Source organism: Hydra vulgaris, chromosome 14 (assembly GCF_038396675.1).
Source record: "Hydra vulgaris chromosome 14, alternate assembly HydraT2T_AEP".
Lineage (NCBI taxonomy): Eukaryota > Metazoa > Cnidaria > Hydrozoa > Anthoathecata > Hydridae > Hydra > Hydra vulgaris.
Window position 1 is genome coordinate 40,119,336 of NC_088933.1, and position 24,884 is coordinate 40,144,219.

Genomic DNA, 24,884 nt, shown 5'->3' on the forward strand with positions numbered 1-24,884 from the left:
AAGCTAAAACTCTTTTTTTATTTCTTTTTATTCTTAACTTTAAATTTCTCAAATTCTAAATGAGTAAAAACAAAAATATTGTCATTAACTCATATTAATATTCTTATTAATATTTTTTTGACATTTTTAGTTTAAATTAATTTAAAAACTTATTTTACTAATATAGATAAATTCAAAAAATATTTTTTTTTTGAAAAACATTTCTTTGTCTTGATTTTTGTTCAGTTTAGTATAAAATTATGGGATATTATGTGAAAGTAATTTTTATTATTAATATGGTCACACTTACCAATTCAGTGGTTACCATCAATCGCGTGATTGGAACTAATAATTTTTATGAGTTCTATCATGCTACGGATACTTTTACTAATTTAAAACAACAAGAATCTTTTTGTAAAGAATACAAAGCAGAATGTTTAGAAAAAAGTTGCATGACTTGTACGTGTACAGAAGATTACATATTTGTTTCATATTTGTACGGATGTGTAACCTATGATAATGCTGTGAGTTATTTAAATGGTATGTTTTAAATGCCTTTTTTTAGAATTAACTATTATATTAAACTTACCAAAATAATGTAACAATATTTAAAACAAATGTGTACATAGACTAGAAACAGCAGAACGTTAGCTTGAAGCAAAAGTCCTAAATATTGTGATACAATCCAATAAATAAAAAATAGTGATAAAGAGAGATAATAAAAAAAGATCTGGACTTTTAAATGATTTTGATTTAAATCACATAAGTTTAAGTTACATTTATAATTTTGCTATAAAAATTATAACAATATTGAATAAAACAAAAACTTTTCTATTTTAGGAACATTGTGTCTTGTATATAGAGAAAATGCTGATTTCTTACCTGCTGTGACAAGTGATACATTTCAAGATAACAAGTGTAAAAAAATGTATGGCTCCAAATATCTTAACATATCATTTATATATCAAAAATATAATTCGTGTGCGTATAGTGGTGTAGAAATTTATAATAGTTTATATGGTATAAAAAGTATACTGCCTAATAAAATCTTAAATGACGTTGACGATATCCTTTGGAAAAAAGTAAACTTGAATTTTTCGGTTGACAAAAATAACGGCGAGATGTGTTTGCAAGTAGGTTTTTTGGTATTTTAATTTTAATTATTCATCTTATATTATATATCTTGCATTACTATATATTTTTTATTTTATATCATATTATATAAGAGTATTTTATTATTTGTCATAAATAGATAAAGAAGTTAAGGACTAAGGTTTTCAAGTTTTGCAAGCTTGAAAACTAGTCTCTATGGAAACGAAAAAACTATTGAAATTTACCTCTAAAACCTAAAAATATGAAGAAAAAAAAGAAACATAAAAATATGTATGACATAAGATGAATCCATGAAAATCATTTCATGCACCAACTACTGCTATCACTTCTGCTACTATGCTATCGTTAAAACTTGTAACTATAGTGATTCTAAACAGAAATATTTTAGCGATTGAGCGGTTAAATTTGTGCGGCGATTACAGATTTTCAAGTCGAAAGTATTTTTTTAACACCAAAAAGTCACAAGTTTTTTAATGAAAAAATAAAAAACTTGAAAAAAAGTGAAGTACTTAAATAAAACAAAAAAGGCTTCAGTGGATTTCATGGTTTAGATAATCTTGCTTAAATAAATAAATAAAACTTATTTTGAGGAACTACAATACAAACTGTATTGTATTTTCATATTAAGTGGGTATTGTACTGTACAATATCAATTTAATATGAAAATATAAAAATATAGGAAATGAAAACCATTACAAGAAACAAAATCATTCCCAGGATTCTGCAAAACGTCCAATAGATCTTAAAATGTTTGCACGCTAGGATAACACAAAGTATAAAAATAATTAAAAGCTAATAATTAATAGCTAGAACTTGATTTACGCGAGTAAATAAAACTTTGCACAAATAAATATTTCTTTTCATAAAATAAATCTTTTTACTTTACTTATTCTATCATTAAAAAAATTTTTATATAATAAATTCATCTTTATTTAATTCAATCAAAAATTAAATTTTACTTTCAAACAATAAGTTCATCTTAAATGCATAATTCAATTAAAAAAGAAAGCTTTACTTTCAAATAATAAGTTTATCTTAAATACTTATTTTAATCAAAAAGAAAATGTTTTAGGGGTCGTCCATAAATTATGTAACGCTTTAGTGGAAGGGGGGGGGGTGAGAGGTTGGCGATTTTGTGACGATTTGTTACGAGGGGGAGGGGGGATCTCGATTTTGTGACGCAACATTTTTTTTTTTAAGTTTTTAATCTAGAGAAGGCTTTCTTTTAATTAAAAGAATATCTGACCAAACCAAAACCCTCAATTGATGTATCTACATGTTGAGTGTAAAATCAATTACGCCTAAATCTAACTTAGTCGATGTGCACAATTCATGGCTAACCATATAGCAGGCCTTGCCAACGCGCGGCTTGCGTAAAAAACTGGAGGCAAGATAGTTTTATATTTGAAAAACTAACAAGCAGTTTTACAAAATAAATACGAAGTTGGTTTTTTTTGTTACAATAATAATTATAAAACATTAATAAATAATTATTATAAAATTAACAAAATAATTTTCATTTAAAATTTTATTTGATAAAATTAGTTTAAATTGAATATATATATATATATATATATATATATATATATATGCATAAATTTAATATTTGCATAAAATTTACAATAATCAAACACCCGTCATTATTTTAAATAACTTCCAAATTAAAAAAAGAAGTTAGTTGAGAGGTGAAGGATAAAGCAAAGGTTTAATTTAGCATTTAGAAAACGGTTCGTCGATGTTGTGTAATAAATTGCAATGGCAATTATAATCCTCAGAATAGAGTTAAAACATTTAGACTTCCAAGAAACATTGAAGAACGAAAACGTTGGGCTGTTAAAATACCAAGAGATAACGTTTCTGATACTAATAATACCATAGTTTGTGAAAGACATTGGCCATAAAATTATTCAACTGTTACTGATTGTGGGAAGCTGAGACCTCGTGATGCTCCGTTAGTATTTGATTGCATAAAGCCAAGCTTAGTTCCAACTGTACCCATGCAACTTAGAAAAACATCAAAAAGCCTTAATAGTGTTCGCTGGCAAGAAGAGGACGAGTTAGCAAAATTTAATTCACAAGAAAAAATAGAAGGTAATAATGTTTTATATGAAAAGTTAAAAACTAATGAATTTAATTTTGCTATTATTAATTATTTATGCAATGATATATTATATATTCAGTCTTCAGACTTTTTAAAGAAAAGTGCTATTGCTAGATTTCTTCTTTGCATATATAAAAATCTCACTTTTGAAGCGTTTCATTGTGGAGTTAAAATAAGTGTTATGACTTTATCATCTAACCAAGTTTATATTATGAACAAATTTTCTCATATCCAAGAAACATTAAGATTTTTAAATTGTTGTGAAATAACACCCAAAAAAGAAGTTGTATATCAACAAATTTTCTCAATGAATAAAACATGTATTGGGGAAAAAAAGTATCCAAATGAAATAATTGTGCGAGCATTTGAGTATTTTTCTCTTTCACAATCAGCCTACAATCGCATCAGAGAAGATTTTGAACTTCCAAGTTTACGTACTTTAGGAAGATTTACATCTAAATGTAAATCTTTAGATGATACCACTTATATCAGACATATTTTCTCTAATCTTAGAGATGATAGACGAAAAAAACATGCATTTTACTTCTTGATGAGGTTTATGTTAAACCAATGTTGCAGTATCATGGTGGCATAGTATTTGGTAAATCAGTTAACAAACCTCATCTGCTAGCAAACACAGTACTGAGCTTTTTGGTTATAACATTGTTTAATGGACCAAAATTTTTTTACAAAATGTTACCAGTCCAAGAACTTGATGCTGAGTTTCTTTTTGAACAGACAACCCTGATTCTTTTTGCAAATAAAAATAATGGGGGCAATCCTGTTGGTGTTGTATGTGATGGTAACAGAGTCAATCAGAAGTTTTGTAGCTTTTTTGAAAAAAAAGAAGCATGGTGTATTAAAGACAGTATTTTTCTTTTATTTGATTATATTCATTTATTAAAAAGTATACGTAATAACTGGAACACAGAAAAAACTCAAGAACTTGAATTTTATATTGACGGAGAAAAAAAAATAGCACGGTGGGTTGATATTATTAATTTGTACAAGCTTGAAACGAAAAGCATTGTTAAAATGTCTAAATTAACAGAAGTTTCTGTTTATCCAAAGCCAATTGAAAGACAAAAAGTTATCACTTGTCTGCAAGTGTTTTGCGACAAGTGATAACTTATTTTCATCTCTAAAGTTGTTGAATTTTGGAAAATTTGTAATGTTCACAGTCCATATGCAGACATTTGTTTGAAAGATTCTAATCGAGCTGCTATTGCTTCTGCTAATGATGACAGTTTAAGTAAACTTTCTGCAATGGCTGATTTTGCAATACAAATGAAAAAAACAGAAAAAGGAAAAAGAGTCAAATTACTAACAAGAGACACTGCTAATAGTTTAGCTCAGACCTGTTATGGTTTGGTTCAGTTGTCAAAATATGTTTTAGATACAACTCATCAGTATGTATTATTAGGCAACTTTACAACAGATCCATTAGAAAAGCTCTTTGAAAAATTAAGACAAGGCTCAGGAGGAACTTATTTTACATCCGTTCAACAAGTTCTTGAAAAAGTAACTATATACCGTACAAAGTTGCTGTTAAAGTTTGTGAAAAGTTCAGATGTGTTAGCCAATCTAGGTTCAGATCACTCTTGTCCAAAATGTAAATTTTTACCAAGCTAGGGTATTTGCAACGTTATTGACAATTTACCTGTGCTTTGTGTGATTCATTAACTGTTGATATTAAAATGTCATTAGTTTATATTGCCGGGTACAATCGTGAAGATGAAAATCCAGATGACACCTTTTATTTCTATGAAGCGTATGTAAAGGACATAAATCGAGAAGGTTTAACAATTCCTGGTGATAAAGTTTGTCAATGGGCAACTTACTGTTACATTCTTTTTTATGAAGTATATAATGACACTTGTCGCTCATCACTGTGCAACCTCCTTATGATGCTATCAGAATTTTATTCATTAGGTATGCAAAGTGGATTTACAATGGGTTTACAAAGGATTTACAATGACAAATATTTTATTTAATAATTATTGTCGACTCTATTCGCCTTGTTCCCACAAGGAGCCAAAGCAGAAGTTGATAAAACTCAGCACAAAGTAAAATGTTTGCAATCTTTTCAACAAAAACTGTAAAATAGTGTTTAGTAAAATATCTAAAAAGCTTGTATTTACTTTTTATTCTCTAAAGATTTATCTCTTTTTTCTCAAAAATTTATTTTTAATACTTTAAAAAACCCATTAATAAATTTTGTGGTAAATGCTAATATTAAATTATAGCAAAATATAAATCTATATATACTAAATTGTTTAAACATAACTAGTTTTAGATACATTTAAGTTAATTTAAAATTTTTATAAATGTTATTCGTTAGTTATATTACAATGTTAGTTATTAACAAAATTAAAAAAAAAAAAAAAAGAATAATAAATTCATCTTTTCACTTTTATATAAGTTACTTTTAATAGATATATCATACAAATATTATATTCATGCGAAAATCACCTAACTGAAAATGTAAACTACTGCAAAGTAAAATTTAAATCTTGCCTCCAGTTTTTTACGCTAGCCGCGCGTTGGCAAGGCCTGTTATATAGTAAGCCATGGCACAATCCGTTAACGGAGTAGTTGCAGCCTGTTAACGGATTTTTACGGCTGTAATAGTCTATGTGCAGTTCACGTTCTGCGCTTTAATCTTATATGGTCCAAGTGCAGAACTTTATTTAGTTGGTGCACAAAAGTGTGCAGCAACAAAAAAACAACCTTTGTGCACTAACTAAAAATAAAAAAAATTTTGTTAATGAGAGAAGAACCTGGAACCCTTATTGTACTAGCCTAAAGCGCAATCCACTCGGCCACGCTCACATTGATAGCGTGAAAAAAAATATATTTATAAAATAATACATTGTCATGTATAATATATTTTTTTGTATTATTTTGTATTATATATAATATTTTGCATGTATTATATATCGAAAGAATAGGTTTTTAAAATTGGTATCGTGTTTAGGATAGTGATGTTAATTTATATAACTTTAGACGGAACTATTTGGGTGAAAAAATAAGATTAAACAGCCTGAAAAGTACTAATTAATTAACTCAAAGAAGCTCAAAAAATTATTGACATATTTAAAACCGTTTTGTATTTTGTAAAATTTTGTCCTCCCCCCCCCTCTACCCTCTTAAAAAAAAATTTATTAAGGGAGGGGGGTGTACAAAACTGTTGCGTAATATTAGAGGGTGTCAATAAAGGGTTACGGATGCGTTACGAGGAGGGATGGGGGGGATGTGTCAAAAAATGTTGAAAACTGCGTGACGTAATTTATGGACGACCTCTTATCAAAACTTTTATCATTAAAAGCATAAGCAAATTAGGCTTCGCGATAGTAAATATTGTTATTGTTAGGTTATCCGACTACATACTGTATACTACAAAATGCTAAATATGAACCAACTAATGAAGTTCATTTTGTTTTTGTTTTGGTGGAACTTAAGACAAATACTAACGATTGTTAAAATATGTCACGATGAAAAAAGTTATAAAACATTAGAATTCATGTTTTCAATAAAAAACATGAAAACTTCAAAATTTTTGTTACTATGGAGTTTTATAAAAACCATGATCTATTAATATAAAAACTATTAATAAAACTATTAATAAAAAAACTAAATTTAATAGGAAGGAGTATGGCAAAATCATTAGAAAATGTTTCAAAAAAATAAACAAGAACTATATAAATTTTCCTATTTAAAATCCAAAATTCAAATTGTATTCAACAAAATAAACTAAGCTTGTCTCTGTGTCTTTTGGAGAAAAAAAATCACCTTCGTATATTATTCTTTCACAACTGAACCTCCGTTCATCACTCTTTTGTTGCCGATATGCAGAAACATTGTCGCTGTCAGAATTTGAATATCCGAAATAATCGAACAAACTTTTGAAATAGAGTCCTGGAGTTCCTGAGAACGAAAAGACATCTTTAAGCGAATTCTTGAGGAAAAAGTTCCTATGTTGAAATCTGAAAAATAACTTTTTTTAAATGTTTTTAATTGTTAAATAAATAGTTATATAAACTTTTTTAGTATAAATAAAGTTTTTTTGGAAAAAAAAATTCTGGCAAAACTTTATTTACAGTTTTTTTATATATATTTTTAAATAACAAAACTTTTTTTAGGGTAACTTCAATGGTGTTACTATAGCAACTGGAAAAATAGTTAAAATGCTTATTAATTGTCAAGATGTAGACCAGTCAGTTTTGAATACGTGCATTTTATTTAAGTATGCAGGAAACTATAACATGGGTATATTTACAGCAAACATCTGCTGTTTTACAACAAATTTTGTTTTTACGTAACATATATTTATTGCATGGATACTTATAAATTTATCCTGTTTTTGTAAAGAAAATCTTATGTTTAGATATAGATTTTATTCAGAGTACACAAAATGTAAGTTTTTGCAATACGAGGGAAAGGTATTTTAATGTTAATTATGAAAGTCTAAAGATCATACTCTCAAACTCTATCAATGTTGCTTATTTTCTAATAAAATTGCTCAAGTTATTGAGAAATTTTTTTTGTCACTACTACTACTACTACTACTACTACTACTACTACTACTACTACTACTACTACTACTACTACTACTACTACTACTACTACTACTACTACTACTACTACTAGTAGTAGTAGTAGTAGTAGTAGTAGTAGTAGTAGTAGTAGTAGTAGTAGTAGTAGTAGTAGTAGTAGTAGTAGTAGTAGTAGTAGTAGTAGTAGTAGTAGTAGTAGTAGTAGTAGTAGTAGTAGTAGTAGTAGTAGTAGTAGTAGTAGTAGTAGTAGTAGTAGTGCTACTAATAGTTTATTAATTTAGAAGAAATCTACTACTGGAATAATTGTTGGAGTATGCCTTGCTTGCTTATGCCTTCTTCTTATTGTTTTGCTTTTTGCTTTCTGGCAAATAAGACGAAGAAAACCTTTGTATGAATTTATTTTTATTAACTTCTTTTTTGTTTAAAAAAAATTTTTTATGGAGTAAAGTTTGGTATATTTATTGCCTTCTATCGCAAATTTGTTATCAACCATAAATTTATTTGTTTACATACACACACCTTAGAATTTTTTTTTATAATCACGTGTATGTAAAGTTGAAACTATATATATTAATTAGTAACTTTTTTGAGGCTTAAAACCTTTATTTTATAATTGGGATTAAACCTGTACTCAAACCATGATTTAACCATATTTTTGATTTTTTTCTTTTGGGTCTGAATGAATATAAAAACTTAAATAATGCTTTCTCTTTTTTTTTTGGGTCTGAATGAATATAAAAACTTAAATAATGCTTTCTCTTTTTTTTTTGGGTCTGAATGAATATAAAAGCTTAATTAATGCTTTCTTTTTTTTTTTGGGGTCTGAATGAATATAAAAACTTAAACAATGCTTTCTCTTTTTAAGAGAGTAACTAGAGTTTCTCTAATGATTTGTGCAATCATAGATTCCTCCATTTTAAGATTGAATAAAGATGTTCAGTTCCTGGTCAAAGTATAACTAGTTATATATATATATATATATATATATATATATATATATATATATATATATATATATATATATATATATATATATATATATATATATATATATATATATATATTTATATATATATATATTTATATATATATATATATATATATATATATATATATACATATATATATATATATATATATATATATGTACATATATGTATATATATGTACATATATGTATATATAAGCGGTTGTGGTGTAGTGGTAAAGCGCTCGCTTTATAAGCGAGAGGTTCCGAGTTCGGTCCCCATCACGTCCCTGGTAGTACCGCGCTCAACTTGTTACTCCGCGCAGCGGCCTTGTTCGTCAAGGTTCGTGTTTCGGAGTTATAGAGTTGAGAGAGGGTTATAACCACTATTAAGTAGCCTCCTCATCTGTAGTGGCCTTCTCGGCCTTGGGGAGGTGAATAATAAAAAAAAAAAAATAACAAAAAAAAAAAAAATATATATATATATATATATATATATATATATATATATATATATATATATATATATATATACTATATATATTAGTTTAAGTGGAAAATGAGGCTTCATAAATAATCAGTAAACTTAAGCCCCAGTGGGCATGCATTGTACGTCAGACGCCTTACGGACGTCTACTGTGTCCACTGGGGCAGCAACAAGTCAGTTACACTTTTGAAGTCTCTTGATTTACGTATATCACTGCCAGAAATGATAAAGTGTAAATACTGATTTTTTATCTGACCAAAAGTTTTTAATTGACCACAATCAGTCAGTTTCGAATTATTTATTTTACACCAGCTGCATGAATGTTTGCTGTATTTATTAAACATCTTTGACTTTTGTTATTGTTTTAACCGTAAATACGTCCAAAGATAACTTAGATATAGTATAACTTATAAACGACCAAATAAACAAAACTTCTGCAGATTGTGCCGAAATGAACAATAAAGTAATAAAGATAATAATATTAATAATAATAATTTTTCTGATAGCAAGTAATAATAATAAGTTTCCTGGTTAGTAGCTATCAAATCTAGCAACCACCAAACCTAGCAACCACTTATTACAAATCAGTTAAAATCATGTTAGAAGAAGTTTTTTTCTTTTTAGATCAGTTACTACAGATGAAGATACTGAAAAAGAAAGTGGTAAAAACTTGATACTTTTTAAAATGATTTTTTTTAACTTCATAAACTAAAAAAAAACTGCCATAACATTGTTTTTTTAATTTGTTTTATAGACTATCAAGAGATTGCTACTCGTTATGAAACTATTCCAGATAAAAGTTTGGTAAATCTTTTTAATGGTTTTAGAATATTTTGTAAAAAATGTATTTATAATTTTTTTAAATAAGACTTCTTTTGATAAACTTAACTCTAAAATTTAAATTTATAACGCTTAGAGGAAGTATTAATGCCCTCATTATCAAGTATATCAGAAAACTCTTATAAAAACAAAACCACAATGTTATACAAAACCGTTTAACGTTACGAATCAATGTTCTTTGTAGGAGTTTTTTGTTAAAGAGATTTTTTTTACGATAAAAAAAAAAATCAACACTTTTGTTCTATTTTCAAGTGTCTTTAAGTGATTTGTTTCATAAATGGCCTGTGAATCCGCTTTTCTCTCTGCTTTTTTCTATCTCGACTACTTCTCTTTCCTACCCAACTACTTCTGACTTTTAATTTATTTTTATTCTTCTCTAAACTCACTTACTCTTGATCTGTGGAGGCTGATTATAATGCTCTTTAGTGAGCGGATTTTGGTATGTAGCCTCTGCGTGGCAATAAGCTGAAAGTAGATAAAAACCAACATCTTAGAGTTTTTTAAAGAGAGCTTTTTTGTAACGTAAGAATTGGAACATTGGTTTTCAAGATGACCTCGTTTCATAATCGTTACCATCCCGGGTAAGACAATTGCCCCGAAAGATACTTTAAGGTGTTGTATTTCAAACACTTCCCTAACTTTCCTGTTATAACTAATTATTTCAATTTTTATTTTTTTAAAGTATTGCGACTGTTTCACTAATGGTGGTAAAACTCGTTTTAGTGGAAAACGTAAACTTAAATGAATATTAACATCAAGTAGAATTAAATCCATAAAAAAAAAAAACATATTATATATATATATATATATATATATATATATATATATATATATATATATATATATATATATATATATATATATATATATATATATATATATATATATATATATATATATATATATATATGTATAAACATACTTCTAATTTTTTCAAACGCACTAATGCCATAGAAATAAAACAGCTATATAGAAAATATTGAAAAAGAAAACAATACTGTTTTGGTAGCAACAAATGTTTTAAATTTTTAAAATTTTCGTTACATAAATTTGGTTTTTTACTATGTGAGTGAAACCTAATTTTGTAAAAATATAATAAAATTTGTAATGTTTCAAATTTTGGTGGAATAAAAAGATAAAATAAAAAATAAAATATATATCTATCTACTGAGATTTCTTTCCATTGCACAGTGGGTCAGAAGCTGGAATAACCAAAGTTTAAAAATTCTAAATTTTTTTATTTTAAATATCAGTCAAATATGTTTAATATACGAAAACAATATTACTCATGATAATACATAGTAATAGCTGACCGCAAAATGTAAGAGTTCCGTTAGCAAGGTAATATTAAAAATTATTTTTAATTTTTTTAAATATTGCAGTGATGTTTTTGCATTCATTCTATTTTATAAGGTAAAAAAAAGTCTATGCCACATTTTTTGTATATGTATACGGACGTATAATCGATCATCAAAATGTTCTTATAAAAAATATAACTGTTTTTATTTTATGCTTAACTGTATTTTTCAAATTATATAAGTTCTCTATTTTGTTGTTGGTGCAAAATTAGTAGTATATAAAGCAATATAAAAGGTATGTAATTGGTGTTTTTACTTGATGCATACTACTAGCATCAAACAAAATATTTTGCCAGTTTTTGCCAGTCTGGACTGAGCAATTATTTTATTATGTAATAATTGTCATTTTTTATAAACCGGCCGGATTGTAATGTCAATAACATCATTTTTATAGCCCGGACGGATTATATTATAATTATACTTGCCCTAACCCAAACCCTCAGTCAATGTAGCAGCATTAACTTGCATGTTTTCCCTAAATCAATCGATGTAGCAGCATTCTCTTACATTTCTTATCAAATCAGTATGATATCTGGTCTCCATTTTTGAAAAATCAAAACCTCACTTTGAGTTATAGTATCTTTTGCTTACCCTAACCAAGTTGTAAACATTTGAAATCAGTTGCCTTTCGATGTTGTTAATACCAATAATATCAACATCTTTAATAGTAAAATTAACTCAATCAATTTTGGAAAAGTCAGCGTTGATTGCATATCTTATTATTTAGTTGAATATAAATTATTTACTCAATGCTGTACGCTGTTACACAATTTATTTATTTTGGGACACGCTGTTAGTGCCCATCAATATAGACACTAACAGCGTATCCATATTGATGAGCACTATAAGTTAATTACACTATAATTTTTATTTTTATTTATTATGAGTTTTTAAATGGAAGTTTGTCATTGTAACCCTCTTTGGTTTTTTTATTACTAAGCATAATATGCCTAGTGATAATAAAAATTGTACCCTCTAAACCCTCTACCCTCTAGTGTTAATAAATTATTGCAATAAACTAGAGTAGTATACTGGAAAAAAAAAAACTTTAAACAACATTATTGTTGCTAAATTTATTGCTTGGCACGGAATTTTTTTATAGGGGAAAAATTGAAATTTTAAAAAATTATGCAATAAAAGTTAAAGTTTTTTTAAAACTAAGATTTTTTTTTTTTTTTTTTTCATTTTTTGTTTTTCAATATAATAAACCGTTTGTAATAAAAAAAATTAGTTAAGATATTTTTTAGGGGTTTTGGTTAAAAAATGTCACTTTTGACCCACTGTGCATTGATTTTCAATATTTTTTTATTTTATTTCCTTCATGAGATATCAATGTTTCATTTTTTCAATTTCTGGATCAATTAAATTACTCTTGATAGCCTTTGTAGAATTGCTGATTGAGTTTATAAAATCCCGATTGAGTTATTAAATATTTCTCAAGCTTTTTTCATTTGATAGGATATTTTTCTAACACTGCTTTTAATTTTTTGTTTACTATAGCCTTTGAATTTGAAAATTAAAAAGTTATGCTGCAAAAAACAACATAAAATCATCATCATAAGCTAGGGGTGATTTGTGTTTCGTGATTTTTTTTTTTTAATAATAATAATTCAACAATAATAGTTTTTAATAATAATTCAATTTTTTTTTAAAAGAAATGCCTCTATCTCCGTGTTGTAAATAATTTGACAATATAAAATGGGTTATTAATAGCTTTTGCAGAAGCAGATTCAACAAATGAATGTTTTTTTTTATTATTGTTTTTTATTAAAACTGGATTTTTTTTTAAATTGATGTTCAGTCTAGAATAGAAAAGAAAGATTCAACAACTTTATCACTAATAAAAATATGACGTAAGAAATATGACGTAAGAAATATGACGTATATAAATATGATGTATATAAACATGTTTCTTAGTGAAGTTGTTGAATCTTTCTTTTATATTATCAAACTATTTACAACACAAAAAAATAGACATTTCTTTAAAAAAAAACGGGTCGATTTTATAATAAAAAGGTTTGGTAATATAAAAGGTTATGCGGCTTTCTATAGTTTAAATGTGGCAAATTTGACATTTGAGATAAACATATAAAAGTTCTTGTATAGATGAAGTTACAAAAGGAAACTATTTGAGATAAACATATAAAATATTCTTGTCTTGCAAGAAATTGGTGTTAGATTTTCTTAATTAAAATTTTTGCAAAGATTTGCCTTTAACCACATTTTTCTTTTGGAATCCTCAACAGCATGTTTTATCCACAACATATTGAAACCAGATTTTTCTATTGTAATCCTCAATATATTTAATTGAAATTTTACAGAATTATGGTGTGATGATTTACACAACAATTGTCAAAAAATTATTTGAAAAGTTAAAAAAAAAATTTAATTCACAAGATAAGTACTAAGTAACATTTAGAAGTTACATATTCAAATAAAAACAAATTAAGAAAGTTATAAATAAAAAGAGAAGTCTGAATTTAATTTTTTATATTTAAAACCTTTTCTTTGCTTATATATTTTACAATAAGCTAATAATATGTGTTTACAATCTCATCGTTTCTATTTCTTCCAAATTTTTCAAACGCACTAATACAATTTAAACTTTTATAAAGCTTTTTATATTCAATTTTTCAAGTGTTTGTAATAATTTTGGGGAACGTTTGATAAATAAGTTTGATGATGCTTTACAGTATAAAATGTCGCTTCTGCAGCTTACACCTGCGCTTCTAGTGTAGTATGATGTGTCACAAAAAATGCGTCAACCTTTTGTGAATTTCCGGCAGTATGTTTTTTTTTACGTCTAACTGCAACAACGTGTCAACGTGTTGATCCAAATCAGCTCTTTCCTTTATTTCCTATTCAGATTAAGAAACTACACAACTCACAAACGGCTTCATGTTCTATCTTGGCTTTTTTAATCATAAGATATTTTGCTTGTAATTCCTCAGAAAATATAAGTTTTGACGCGATATCTTAATGCTAGTGGGTTGGTTGCAATAATGGAATAAAAATATTTGAAATGAATTAAATTATTATTATCTTAACAATCGAATCTCAAACAAATCAAATCGCAATCGACGATCAAACCAAAATAGTTTTCTGCATACGCCGAAATTTTAAATATTTACTATTTTTGAATTTTCTGTATCGCATCATCAGTGAATTTTTTTGAAGAAGAGTGCATTTATATAATATTTAGAAAAAGTTAAAGTGCATAACTTTACTTAAAATCTTTTTAGATTTGAAAGCAAAACAACTGAGCATCACAATTTACTGTCATTGCCTCAACGGTCACTAGTCTTAAAATATGAACACAGCAATTGATAGAGATTTGGTACATGTGCATTTGGTACATGTTCTTTAAATTTACTTTTAAATCCAGGCACCAGAGAAGAAGATGGTGCTTCTGTGGTGTCTGGAAATAAAAGTAAGTTAAAAGCATATTTACTAAATGCCAGCTATGTCGATTGCTGTGCTCATACTTTAAATTTGTCTTTAACAGAATTTAATATCAATATTTCGTTTCTAAAACTCAGATAAAGTTAACATATAAAATGTCGCAGCTGTTTTCAAAAGTATAGATGCCTTTGAATCTTTTTATAAAATTAGCTAATTTAAAAACCAATTGTAACGAAATTGATATGGAGGAAATATCAAGAAAAATAACTTCATTAGTTCTGGCTGAAATTTCAAAAGCAAGCAAATAAATTGAATTATTAAATCACCTATTTAGTGCCGTTCTTCTTCTTTTAATATCTTTGATGAAGCTCTTGATTGATCAATGCAGATATTACAGTTATATGAAGCGCCAGTGTACAGTTGTATTGCTCTGAATGTGGGCGAACTTCTAATTTGTTCAAATACAGAGCAATTACAACTGTATTAAAAATAAAACCGTATACTAGCCTCAGATTGGCGACCCCTGGTATAAACATTTAAATAATAAAATGTAGACTATGTACTTGCATAAATATTTTTGTTTGCACAACAGACTAACAAACAACAACTTTGAAAAAGTAATAGTGTTACAAGTAAAACCCTGTGCGTGCTTATTTAGTTCTGTAAATACTGAGCAAACTAAGCGAGACATATCTATATACCTATCAAAATATACATAAAACTTATATAGACTTTAAAAACAAAGAATATATTTTTAATTATATATGAATCAAAAACAGTTACAAATATCTCCAGTTTTAAAATTAAGTAGCTAAGAGAATACTCTTCTTGTGTTCCATGTCATTGATATTGCAAGAGGTAATCTGTTTTTAGAATGTTATGTTTTCTCCCCAGATACAGACGTACTTTTGCTGCTAATATTTTGCTGTGAAAATCTACGTTGCAACATACTTACTAACTGGAAAAGAATCAAAAGAACACAGCATTAGTATCAAGAATTGTATCGAGGCACTTGATTCTAAACGTTCAAAAGCTTTACTGGTATTCCATGTGTTAACAAGATGTGTGACCAGACCAGCCGCTTCTATAGAGAAAACAAATTAACATGGTGGAAGTTATTCATGGTTGTGGATGACAAAATTCTGTATACAAAATCTTGATATATTAATATTGATATATCAATGTTAGGTGATACTGAGTTATTGCCAAATTAGGTTAGTCTTCGAGGTATTGAACGTTTAGTAGTCAACAAATATGGATTAAAAAATATGCCCAACAACATTTCAACCTTGGCTAAAATAAAATGGCTTCTCTTCTCAGAGTGTCATCAAAATGCTGCGCAGTTACCACCTACTACGAGCTCTCTAAAATAAAAAAGTATTTAGAACTCATTTTGTATATTTAGTGTCAGAAAGATTTTACAAACTTTTACAAAATCTTTCGTCTCCTGAAGGCATTAGCTAGGAGATCAATAGTGAATCCCTAAACCCAATGCTAACTGATTGTCTTCATACTCCCTTGGGTTTATATGAATTAAGTGTTTGTAGTGGTGATTGCCGTACAAAGAAATGCAGTACAAAAAGGCGTTATAAAAATAACCTGTACGGATATGTGTAAATGCAGAGAGTGTGTAAACACGTGTAATTCACGATTGCAGTGACGAGGATATAGAGATAGAATCTCATTCATCCGATATAGAAAACTAATATTTATATTCATAAGCTTATATTTATCTTATATTAGTTTTACTTATCATTAATAGTGCGTTGAGTTATTTAAATGATCTTTTTATCAAAAATATAGTTTATCTATACTTAAAAAAGCGTAAAAATATTTATTTGTTTTTTGTTTTACTGGACGAATTCTTTCAAACCGCTTTTCCCGAGCTTTTTTAAAAAAAAGCTATAAAATTTTACCTTTTTAATAAAAAAGCATTTAAAATGACATTTCGTGGCGTTTTAATTATCTTGTTCTATCTCCACTTTTTGAAAAAAATTAGTTACTAAGTTTGTTGTGTACCTCAAAATAATGTTTTTCTACTGTATTGAAACCTAAGTGGTAAGTAAAAAAGTTGCGGAGAAAACAAACAACAAATTACAAAAAAACTTTTAATGCCATCGTCTTAACTTTTTATTTTTTAAATCGTTTTATCTTAAAATTCAAAAATGTGGAGATGTAACAAGATAACTCTAACGTCGCGATTTGTTAATATGAAAAATCTAACGAATTAGACAATTTAAAATTCCATTAAAACGATCTTTCATGCATATATTCAATTGATAATTGCTTTAAGCATCAATTTACATTATTAAAAATTATTTAAGCAAAATTTATCTAGATATATAACAAAATTGGAATAAAAAGTCTACTTTTTTTTTTTGTCTTCTTGTGCCGGTCTGTGAATTCTGGGTCTGTAATTTATATACTCTGTAAGGTGCTATATCTTGGTAAGGAAACTATCATAGAAGGAACCTTGAAGTATACTCTTTTCTTCTTTTTAATTTTATTTGGTCATTTAATCGATGTTCTACTTTATTTATCTTCAGTTCAAATCCTGAATACTAGTTTTGTTAAATAATTTTAAGGGGACTAAGTACTAGTTTTACTGAATAATTTTAAGGAGACTATAACAGAGTTAGGATTTTTTAATAGCATTTTAACTCCTTAATAAAAAAAGATTCACAATAGTACGTCGGCACAAAAAATCAGTCTACTATATTGCAAAAAAAAGTTTGGAGTAGCGACTTTAGTTTTTGTGAATAATTATTATTTTAGTTAGAACACCGATTGGATGATTTAACTCCCACGACGTTTGAAAATAACTTTTACCTCCCAAGACATTTGACAATAACTTTTTATGTAAAACACCCAATTTTCAGATGATTCACCTTCAACGACGTTTTTGATAATGTTAATAGTTATTGTGGATATTAATGGATTACGATTTGATCTAACAAAAGGGAGTGTTGTGCAAATAAAGATTCACGGGGCCCGTGTTTGTCCATGCAGTTTTTTTTTGTTATATCAAATTATAAAAATAATTATTTGATATTTTTTGAGCTTGTATATCTAAATTCAATACTATTTTATATCAAGAGATGTCATTAAATGTTTTAATTTAATAAATAATTGTACTACAAATTACTTTATACGAAATTAAAAGATTAAACTTTCAGAGGCTTGGAACCTACTTCTAGTCCCGTCGAGGAAAGTTTCCCATGCCGGGTTAAAGTTTCTTTCGGCGGCCCTGAATATGGTTAACTACTACTTTGTAATATCAACTAATATAATGCTTTTAATGTTTTGTAATTAATTTTTTATATAAAGTTTTTATTTAAAAAAACATAATTTTTTTTTAGAAAAGAAAATCATTTGAGGAAGTGAATGCTTATTATTCATCCGAAATATCAAAAGAGGAGTTAAATCCTTATTATGCTCAACAGAAAAAAAAGACAGAAACAAATACTTAAATGTTCTTGTTGTAAGCAAGTAAATTCATTGTTTTGAATTATAAAAATAAGCGAATCTCTTATTAAGACAATTGTACTTTAATTAAAACATAAACTTTAAATACGATATAAATAAAGTTAATTAGATGTTGATATTTCAAACCTCTGATATTGACTTTAATTAAAGCGACACATAATGATTTACATAAACTTGATAGGCCTGGGTATGATTCAAATTAAGACTAATTCGTGACCCGATGGAGGACGGTTTGTAAATATTTGAAATATTCTTTCCTTTTTATTATTTCTGTCAATTTTTTAATTTTTTACTTTTTTATATGTTTTGTTTGATTACTTTTTATAAATTAAAAATAATAACTTTGCATAACAATTAACTAAAAATAACAACTTTGCGTAAAAAGAGAGTTTATAAGAGCGATGATGAAAATTTTTTTAAAGAAGTTTTGTCTTTTAAAGAAGGTATTAACAAAATAGAGTGTTAGCATAAAATTTTTATATATATTTATTTATTTATATTTAGCATTTTGGAATTATAAAATTATTGTATAATATATTATTGTACGTTTTGTATTTTTTTTTTTTTTTTTTGCATAAAAGTGCGCCTCGAAATATTTTATGCCAATTTTTCGTTGTTACGACTTTTTTTTTTTTATCGGCATTGTTTTTAACATGTGAATCTTCATCAGTAACGTTTTTTTGACTTTTGAAGCTGCTGAAAATAAAGTAGACGAAAACGTTGTAAGATGGCGAGTGGGGCATTTTCATTTATTTCTTATAGCAACTCTATCACACGTTTTGACTAGACAAATCTAATTCTTTTAAAAACTATTATATTTTACCAAGAACTTTTAAAAAAGTTTAAATTAATGTTAAAAATCATCTGACAATTTTATTTATTAAGTTGTCTTGACAACCTGTACTTATATAAAAAATAAGACCAAAAATGAGGAAACTTCTAAACACAATATTACAAAATCCAATCAACAAATCATATTTAATTTTTTTTATTTTTTTCTTTCAACAATAGATAATTCATTTGAACTAAAATGAAATGGAATTTTTATAGAATAAAAAGTATGCATTTATTATGTATGCACTAAAAAAATTCTAAATTGAGAATAAAAAGCAAATAATTTCCAATAAATACATTCAATTTTTAGAAGATTTTAGTTCAAATTAATTTTATATGTATAATGAACTGTGAAAATTAACATCTAACTTTAGATTTTTGGTTTTGAAATTATAAAATCTTGCAAAATATTAAAGTTCAATAAAACGCAAAAGTAAGTTGTAATATATCAAATATATATATATATATATATATATATATATATATATATATATATATATATATATATATATATATATATATATATATACATTATATTTAAAGCCTTCCTGATACATAAAATGATGTTTCATTTTGACTGAGTATCTTTTTTTTATTGTTCTGAGACTTTTTCTTCTATTTTCTACCTTTTTACTTGACTTTATTACATGCTTTTTACATGTAAAATATTTTGTTCGTAAGATTTAAAGTTTGTAACAATTCCTGATAGTCCGAATAAGAACTAAAATTTTTTTAACACCTTCGATACCATCATTATAGTGTAAAATTGCTGAAATAATACTCATTTCAAAAGTTTTCTTACAAACAAATATGTTTTTAAGGCAACAAAATCAAACCAACGCATTAATACTTTCGTTTGTATTTTGGGTCTGCCCATGTATACATTTTAACAATAATTCTTCATTTGATAGATCCGTAAACACTGGTTTTTAAAGCTTATTAATCCATCATGGTAAATTTATGCGTTCCTTATACTTTGAAGAATTATGTAATTTGTCATACAAAAATAATGGCGAAACTCTTGAATTGAATATCCAGTACCGTAGAATAAAAAAACCCATTTTGCATTTTTCATGGCATAAATGTTATTTGTATTGCTTCTTAGAGCTAAACCATGATAATTTTGCATACTATTAATTCCATCCTCCGTTTTAACTTGTTCCACGTAATGAACTTATTTGCTTCTTTATAACTTTTGATTAAATTTCGTATGTTATTCCATAGTCTTTTAAGGATTAGATTTTACTACTTCTTTAAATAATAAACTATATTATTATTTAATACCCGTCTCCAAGGTAATGAAGCTCTAATTCCAATTATCACTCTTGTGTTTGCTTTAAATTTTTTTCTACACCGGGTTGTTTTTCCATTCAATTTACTTCTCTTTTTAGAAGAATATAAAACTTTTTTTCATTCACATATACTACACTTGATTTCAAGGCAATGGGCAAAACCCATGCACTTAGAAAGATTATATACAATGGTAACAAGGCTGTAACAACATGGACATTTAACCTTTTCCACAATACCAAAAAAAATTGAAAAACTAATAATTATGAAAGAATCTTTATTTTCAATGTAACTTACAACTTGATTTCCATTAATCAGTAATTTTCTTTCACATGCACAACTTGAAGCTGGAACAATATCTGTATTGCTTTTCTGTTGTCTTTCTGTTGTAAAGAAAAGATTTTTTGATTTCCATAAAAAATCTTTTCTTTACAACAGAAAGACAACAGAAAAAACTTTTCTTTTTTGGTCAAAATTTTGCTAATTTGATACTTTAATGATATTTCTTGTAGTCAGTTTAAATGTTTTACAAAAAGAATGGTTAAAGTTTTAAGAACTTTAACCATTCTTTTTGTAAAATACACTTACATAATATTTATGTTAGTGAATTTTACAACTATTTTTCTGAATGACTTCATCATCTTCTGAGTTACTTCATCACATACTTCAATAGTGATGAAGTAACTCAGAAGCACTGAGAAAGTTTACTTATTTATTTATTTATTTAAGAAAGCGAGAGCAAAACGTTTGAATATTATTCTTTTATGAATGTTTTTAAAGTGTACGCGTGTACAAGCCATTCCAAATTCGAGATGCAGTCAGAGAGAAAGATTTTGAGCCTAGGGATGTTTTTGATAGGCGACGTGTAAGTTGGCAACTGCATGATATTTTGTGTTTTGTTTTTAAATTCGGATTTCTAGGAACTCGAATAGATCTGCAGGAGATTTGATTAATAATCTTGGAGTTTTTTAAGATTTTTTTTTAGAATTTGATAAAAGACTGTTACAATGGTCAAGTTGAGAGTTAACGAATCCACAAGCAATTGTGTTTGCTGTTTTTTTGGTGAGAAATGGACGTATGTGGCGAAGAGCACATGGTAGTTTTAGGATTTAACAGTGATTTCAATATGCTGGCTAAGGAGAGTGATGAATCTAGGGTGACGTTTAGAATTTTTACTAAATTTATTGTAGTTAGTGTTACTCCAGAGAATGTAGTTTTAAAATCATTTTAAATTTTCCAATCTATTTGTTTCCTAAATAGAATACATTCTGTTTTGCTTGGGTTAAGCAGAAGTCTATTTTCTATAAACCATTTTATGACTGCATAAGCACATTCAGTGATTTTGTTGATGTTATCTTTCCCTTGGTTAAAGAAAGTGTTTATTTAGGTATCATTAGTGTACTGATGATGATTTGTGTTATGTTTAGTTATAGTATGATATACGGGTGATACAAACATCGAAAATAAAAATGTACCTAATACGCTACTTTGTGGTACTCCTGTTGAACTCGCTGACAATCTAGATTTTTTTTTAAGCCAATATAAACAAAAGATTTTCGAAAATGCAAGTATGATGTCAGCCATTTTAGGGCAAAATCTGTGATATCAAATTCATCTTTTATACGAGCAATCAGCAGGTTGTAATTGATTGTATCAAACGCTGCAAATATGTTCAGAGAGAGGAAAATGGTGGTTAAAGCATCATCAGTATTTAACAGGATGTAATTGCATTTCCTAATGAGTGCTGTTTCTGTGAGTGATTAGACCTAAAATGGCGATGTCTAAGATTTGTGAGTATTGATTACATGGGAAACATCAGTGGAAGTGACGGTACCAAATGTTGTAAAAATATCTATAGCGGGAGATTTTTAGATTTGGAGCGGCTCTAAAATAAAATCACGTTGTAATGCACGTGAGTTTTTACACATTTTTTTTTTTTTTTTTTTTTGTTATTCACCTCCCCAAGGCTGAGAAGGCCACTACAGATGAAGAGGCTACTTAATAGTGGTTATAACCCTCTCACAACTCTAAAACTCCAAAACACGAACCTTGACAAACAAGGCCGCTGCGCGAAAAAACAAGTTGAGCGCGGTACTACGTGGTGGGGATCGAACTCGGAACCTCTCGCTTATAAAGCGAGAGATTCCGAGCGCTTTACCACTACACCACTACCGCATCACAACTCGATTTCCACTACACATCACAATTCGATTGTCATTAATGTCATTATCATTTTTTTCGTATTATTATCAGCATTCTATTAAAAGGCAATTGTTTGTTTGTTTGATTGCTGAGAACAAGAGTTGTTAAGAACAAGAGTAGTTAAGTAATGTTGAGCAAAAAATTTATTAACATATCGAAATGGTTTACAAAAGTAGTACAGTACGTCGAACAAAAATTTATATTATTTTAAATTTTATATATTATTTAAATAGTTTATACTTTTTTTTACTTAGGTATTTTATATTCATCGATCTACCAGGAATATTTTGTAAAACTTTACTATTGCAAACTTAGCGTACTTTTTTAAAAGTGCCTCAATTTTCAGATGTAAATGTTACACATAATAGATACCGTTTTATGTTATCCGATATTAATTTACTTTTTATAAATTCTTTTCAACCATCTTTTATAGGCCAAATAAACAAGAAAAACCTGCAGTATCAAAATACTTGGAGAAACCTTGCAATTCACAACAATGTTCAACGGAAACTATTAAGAATTTAAACCAGCCTTACCAGCCTAGAAATTTTAACTTCCCATCAAGTACGTTTGGAAAGGATCCAAAGCAAAGATCATTTAACCGATACTGGTTCAATCGATTTCCATGGCTACACTACAGAAGATAAAGATGCTGCTTTTTGTTTTACCTGCATAACTGCTTTAAGTAAAAACATGGTTTCATTGGCAAAAGCTGAAAGAATCTTTACTTCAACCGGCTATCGAAACTGGAAAAAAGCACTTAAATCTGCGCGAGGTTTTTCAAAGCACGAGTGTAGTGATGCCCATAAAGAAGCAACCGAGCGTTTGATTACTGGACCTGAAAAATGTAAGGATATTGCAGAGCTTCTTGACACCAAATTGGCTAAAAGTAAATAAACTAATCGAAAAATGCTATTAAAGATTGTTCAAAATATTAGGTATTTGACCCGGTAATCTTTGCCCCGTACAGCGAGGATGACAAAGAACTGTCCTCGTGGCTTGAAAAGAAAACAAATCGTTTTGTTTCACCAGCAATACAAAATGAAATAATTTAAATTATGGCACTACACCTTTTGCGCAAGATTGTCAACAACATACAGTCAGCGGCTATCTTTAGTGTTCTTTTAGACAAAACATGTGATGTTTTGTCTAAAAGAACACACCTATCCAAAAACGGTCCCAACCGCATTGGTCGTTTTTTGAGGACCAAAAAACGACCAATGGGGCATTAATTTCCAAGGTCTTAGGTATCACCTGATGTAAAAATTAAAATCTAATCTCTATAGCCAAAGGCGAAAAACGCATTTAAAGTTTTATAGCACTTTGCGCTACTGATCGCACTTGGAGCCCCATTGTAAATCTATTTTGTTTTTGTTTTTACTTTTGGCTTATGGAGTTTCTAAAAAATATCAAAAACTCTTTACATATATGTGTTGGCTATAACCTGACAAAAAATCAGCTCTTTAACACTTGTGGTTTGTGTACAGGGACCTAAATTATAGGGTATGGCACTAAAAGCCTCTTTAAAAGGAGACAACGGATGCTTTACGTTTTTATTCTAACCTCACTATCGACTATGGAAGTTTCAAAGTTTAATAGAATGAAGCCTCGGCATGTATCTTTCAGGCAAAAAAAATAGAAGCAAGATATCTTTTATCTGTGCAAATATATAGCTCTTAAAGTAGGAATCTCGCCTTTGAAAAAACGGACAAAATATAGCAGCTTTTTGTGGTTTTTATGCTTTTTAAAGATTCAAAGTTACATCAAATAACTAATTTAGTAACAATATCATGTGACTAGTTGATATGGGATTCTATGGTTGTTAGACTTCACATTGTGTGTACTTTGTCTGCAAAAAAGTGCTTTTTTTGTCCAAGTTTGTATAAAATATGGGGCAGAAAACACAGTTAGAGACATTTTTTCTAATTGTTCTGAACTTAAAACACATAAAAACCTCTTTATATTTTAGTTGTTAAACCCACAGGTTTGCTTTGTTGTTTTTGTTTAAAATAATAGACCAAATATTGGAAATACACCCAATAGTAACAACTTATGTTAATTTATATATGAAATATATCTTTACTGAAATGGGTTTTAACAAGATATCAAACAAAAGAAAATCCCATTTAACCTAAATCTCTCATTGAAAAAATATATATATACAGACATGAAATGATTTCCTTTAAAAAAAAATTACTTTATGCTGGTGTTATGATGTTTATTACTTTTTCTTCAGATTGTTGTTGAGATTTTTTTATTTAGTCATTGC

General features: G+C 27.7%; 1 protein-coding gene across 3 annotated transcripts; it reads left to right on the top strand.

The window, feature by feature from the left end:
- Window positions 1-190: 190 nt before the first annotated feature.
- LOC101238985 (uncharacterized) lies at window positions 191-18,653 on the top strand. Of its 3 annotated transcripts, XM_065817101.1 has the most exons (9): window positions 191-519; window positions 820-1,112; window positions 7,336-7,462; window positions 7,581-7,609; window positions 8,031-8,137; window positions 9,828-9,865; window positions 9,958-10,007; window positions 18,163-18,284; window positions 18,471-18,652. In XM_065817101.1, the coding sequence occupies exons 1-8, from the start codon at window positions 240-242 to the stop codon at window positions 18,271-18,273; spliced, it is 1,035 nt and encodes a 344-aa protein (XP_065673173.1). In that variant the 5' UTR covers window positions 191-239; the 3' UTR covers window positions 18,274-18,284; window positions 18,471-18,652. The 3 variants fall into 3 exon arrangements, with proteins under 3 accessions (XP_065673173.1, XP_065673172.1, XP_065673174.1); XM_065817100.1 differs by having other exon boundaries at window positions 18,163-18,653; XM_065817102.1 differs by having other exon boundaries at window positions 8,034-8,137; window positions 18,163-18,653.
- Window positions 18,654-24,884: the final 6,231 nt, after the last annotated feature.

Bases quoted from the DNA above. Each gene is read 5' to 3' on its own strand.
- LOC101238985 (XM_065817100.1), top strand. From the start codon at position 240: ATGGGATATTATGTGAAAGTAATTTTTATTATTAATATGGTCACACTT. The intron at 7,610-8,030 runs GTAAGTTTTTGC...TTATTAATTTAG, and splicing joins TTATTCAGAGTACACAAAAT to AAGAAATCTACTACTGGAAT. The intron at 8,138-9,827 runs GTATGAATTTAT...TTTTCTTTTTAG, and splicing joins ATAAGACGAAGAAAACCTTT to ATCAGTTACTACAGATGAAG.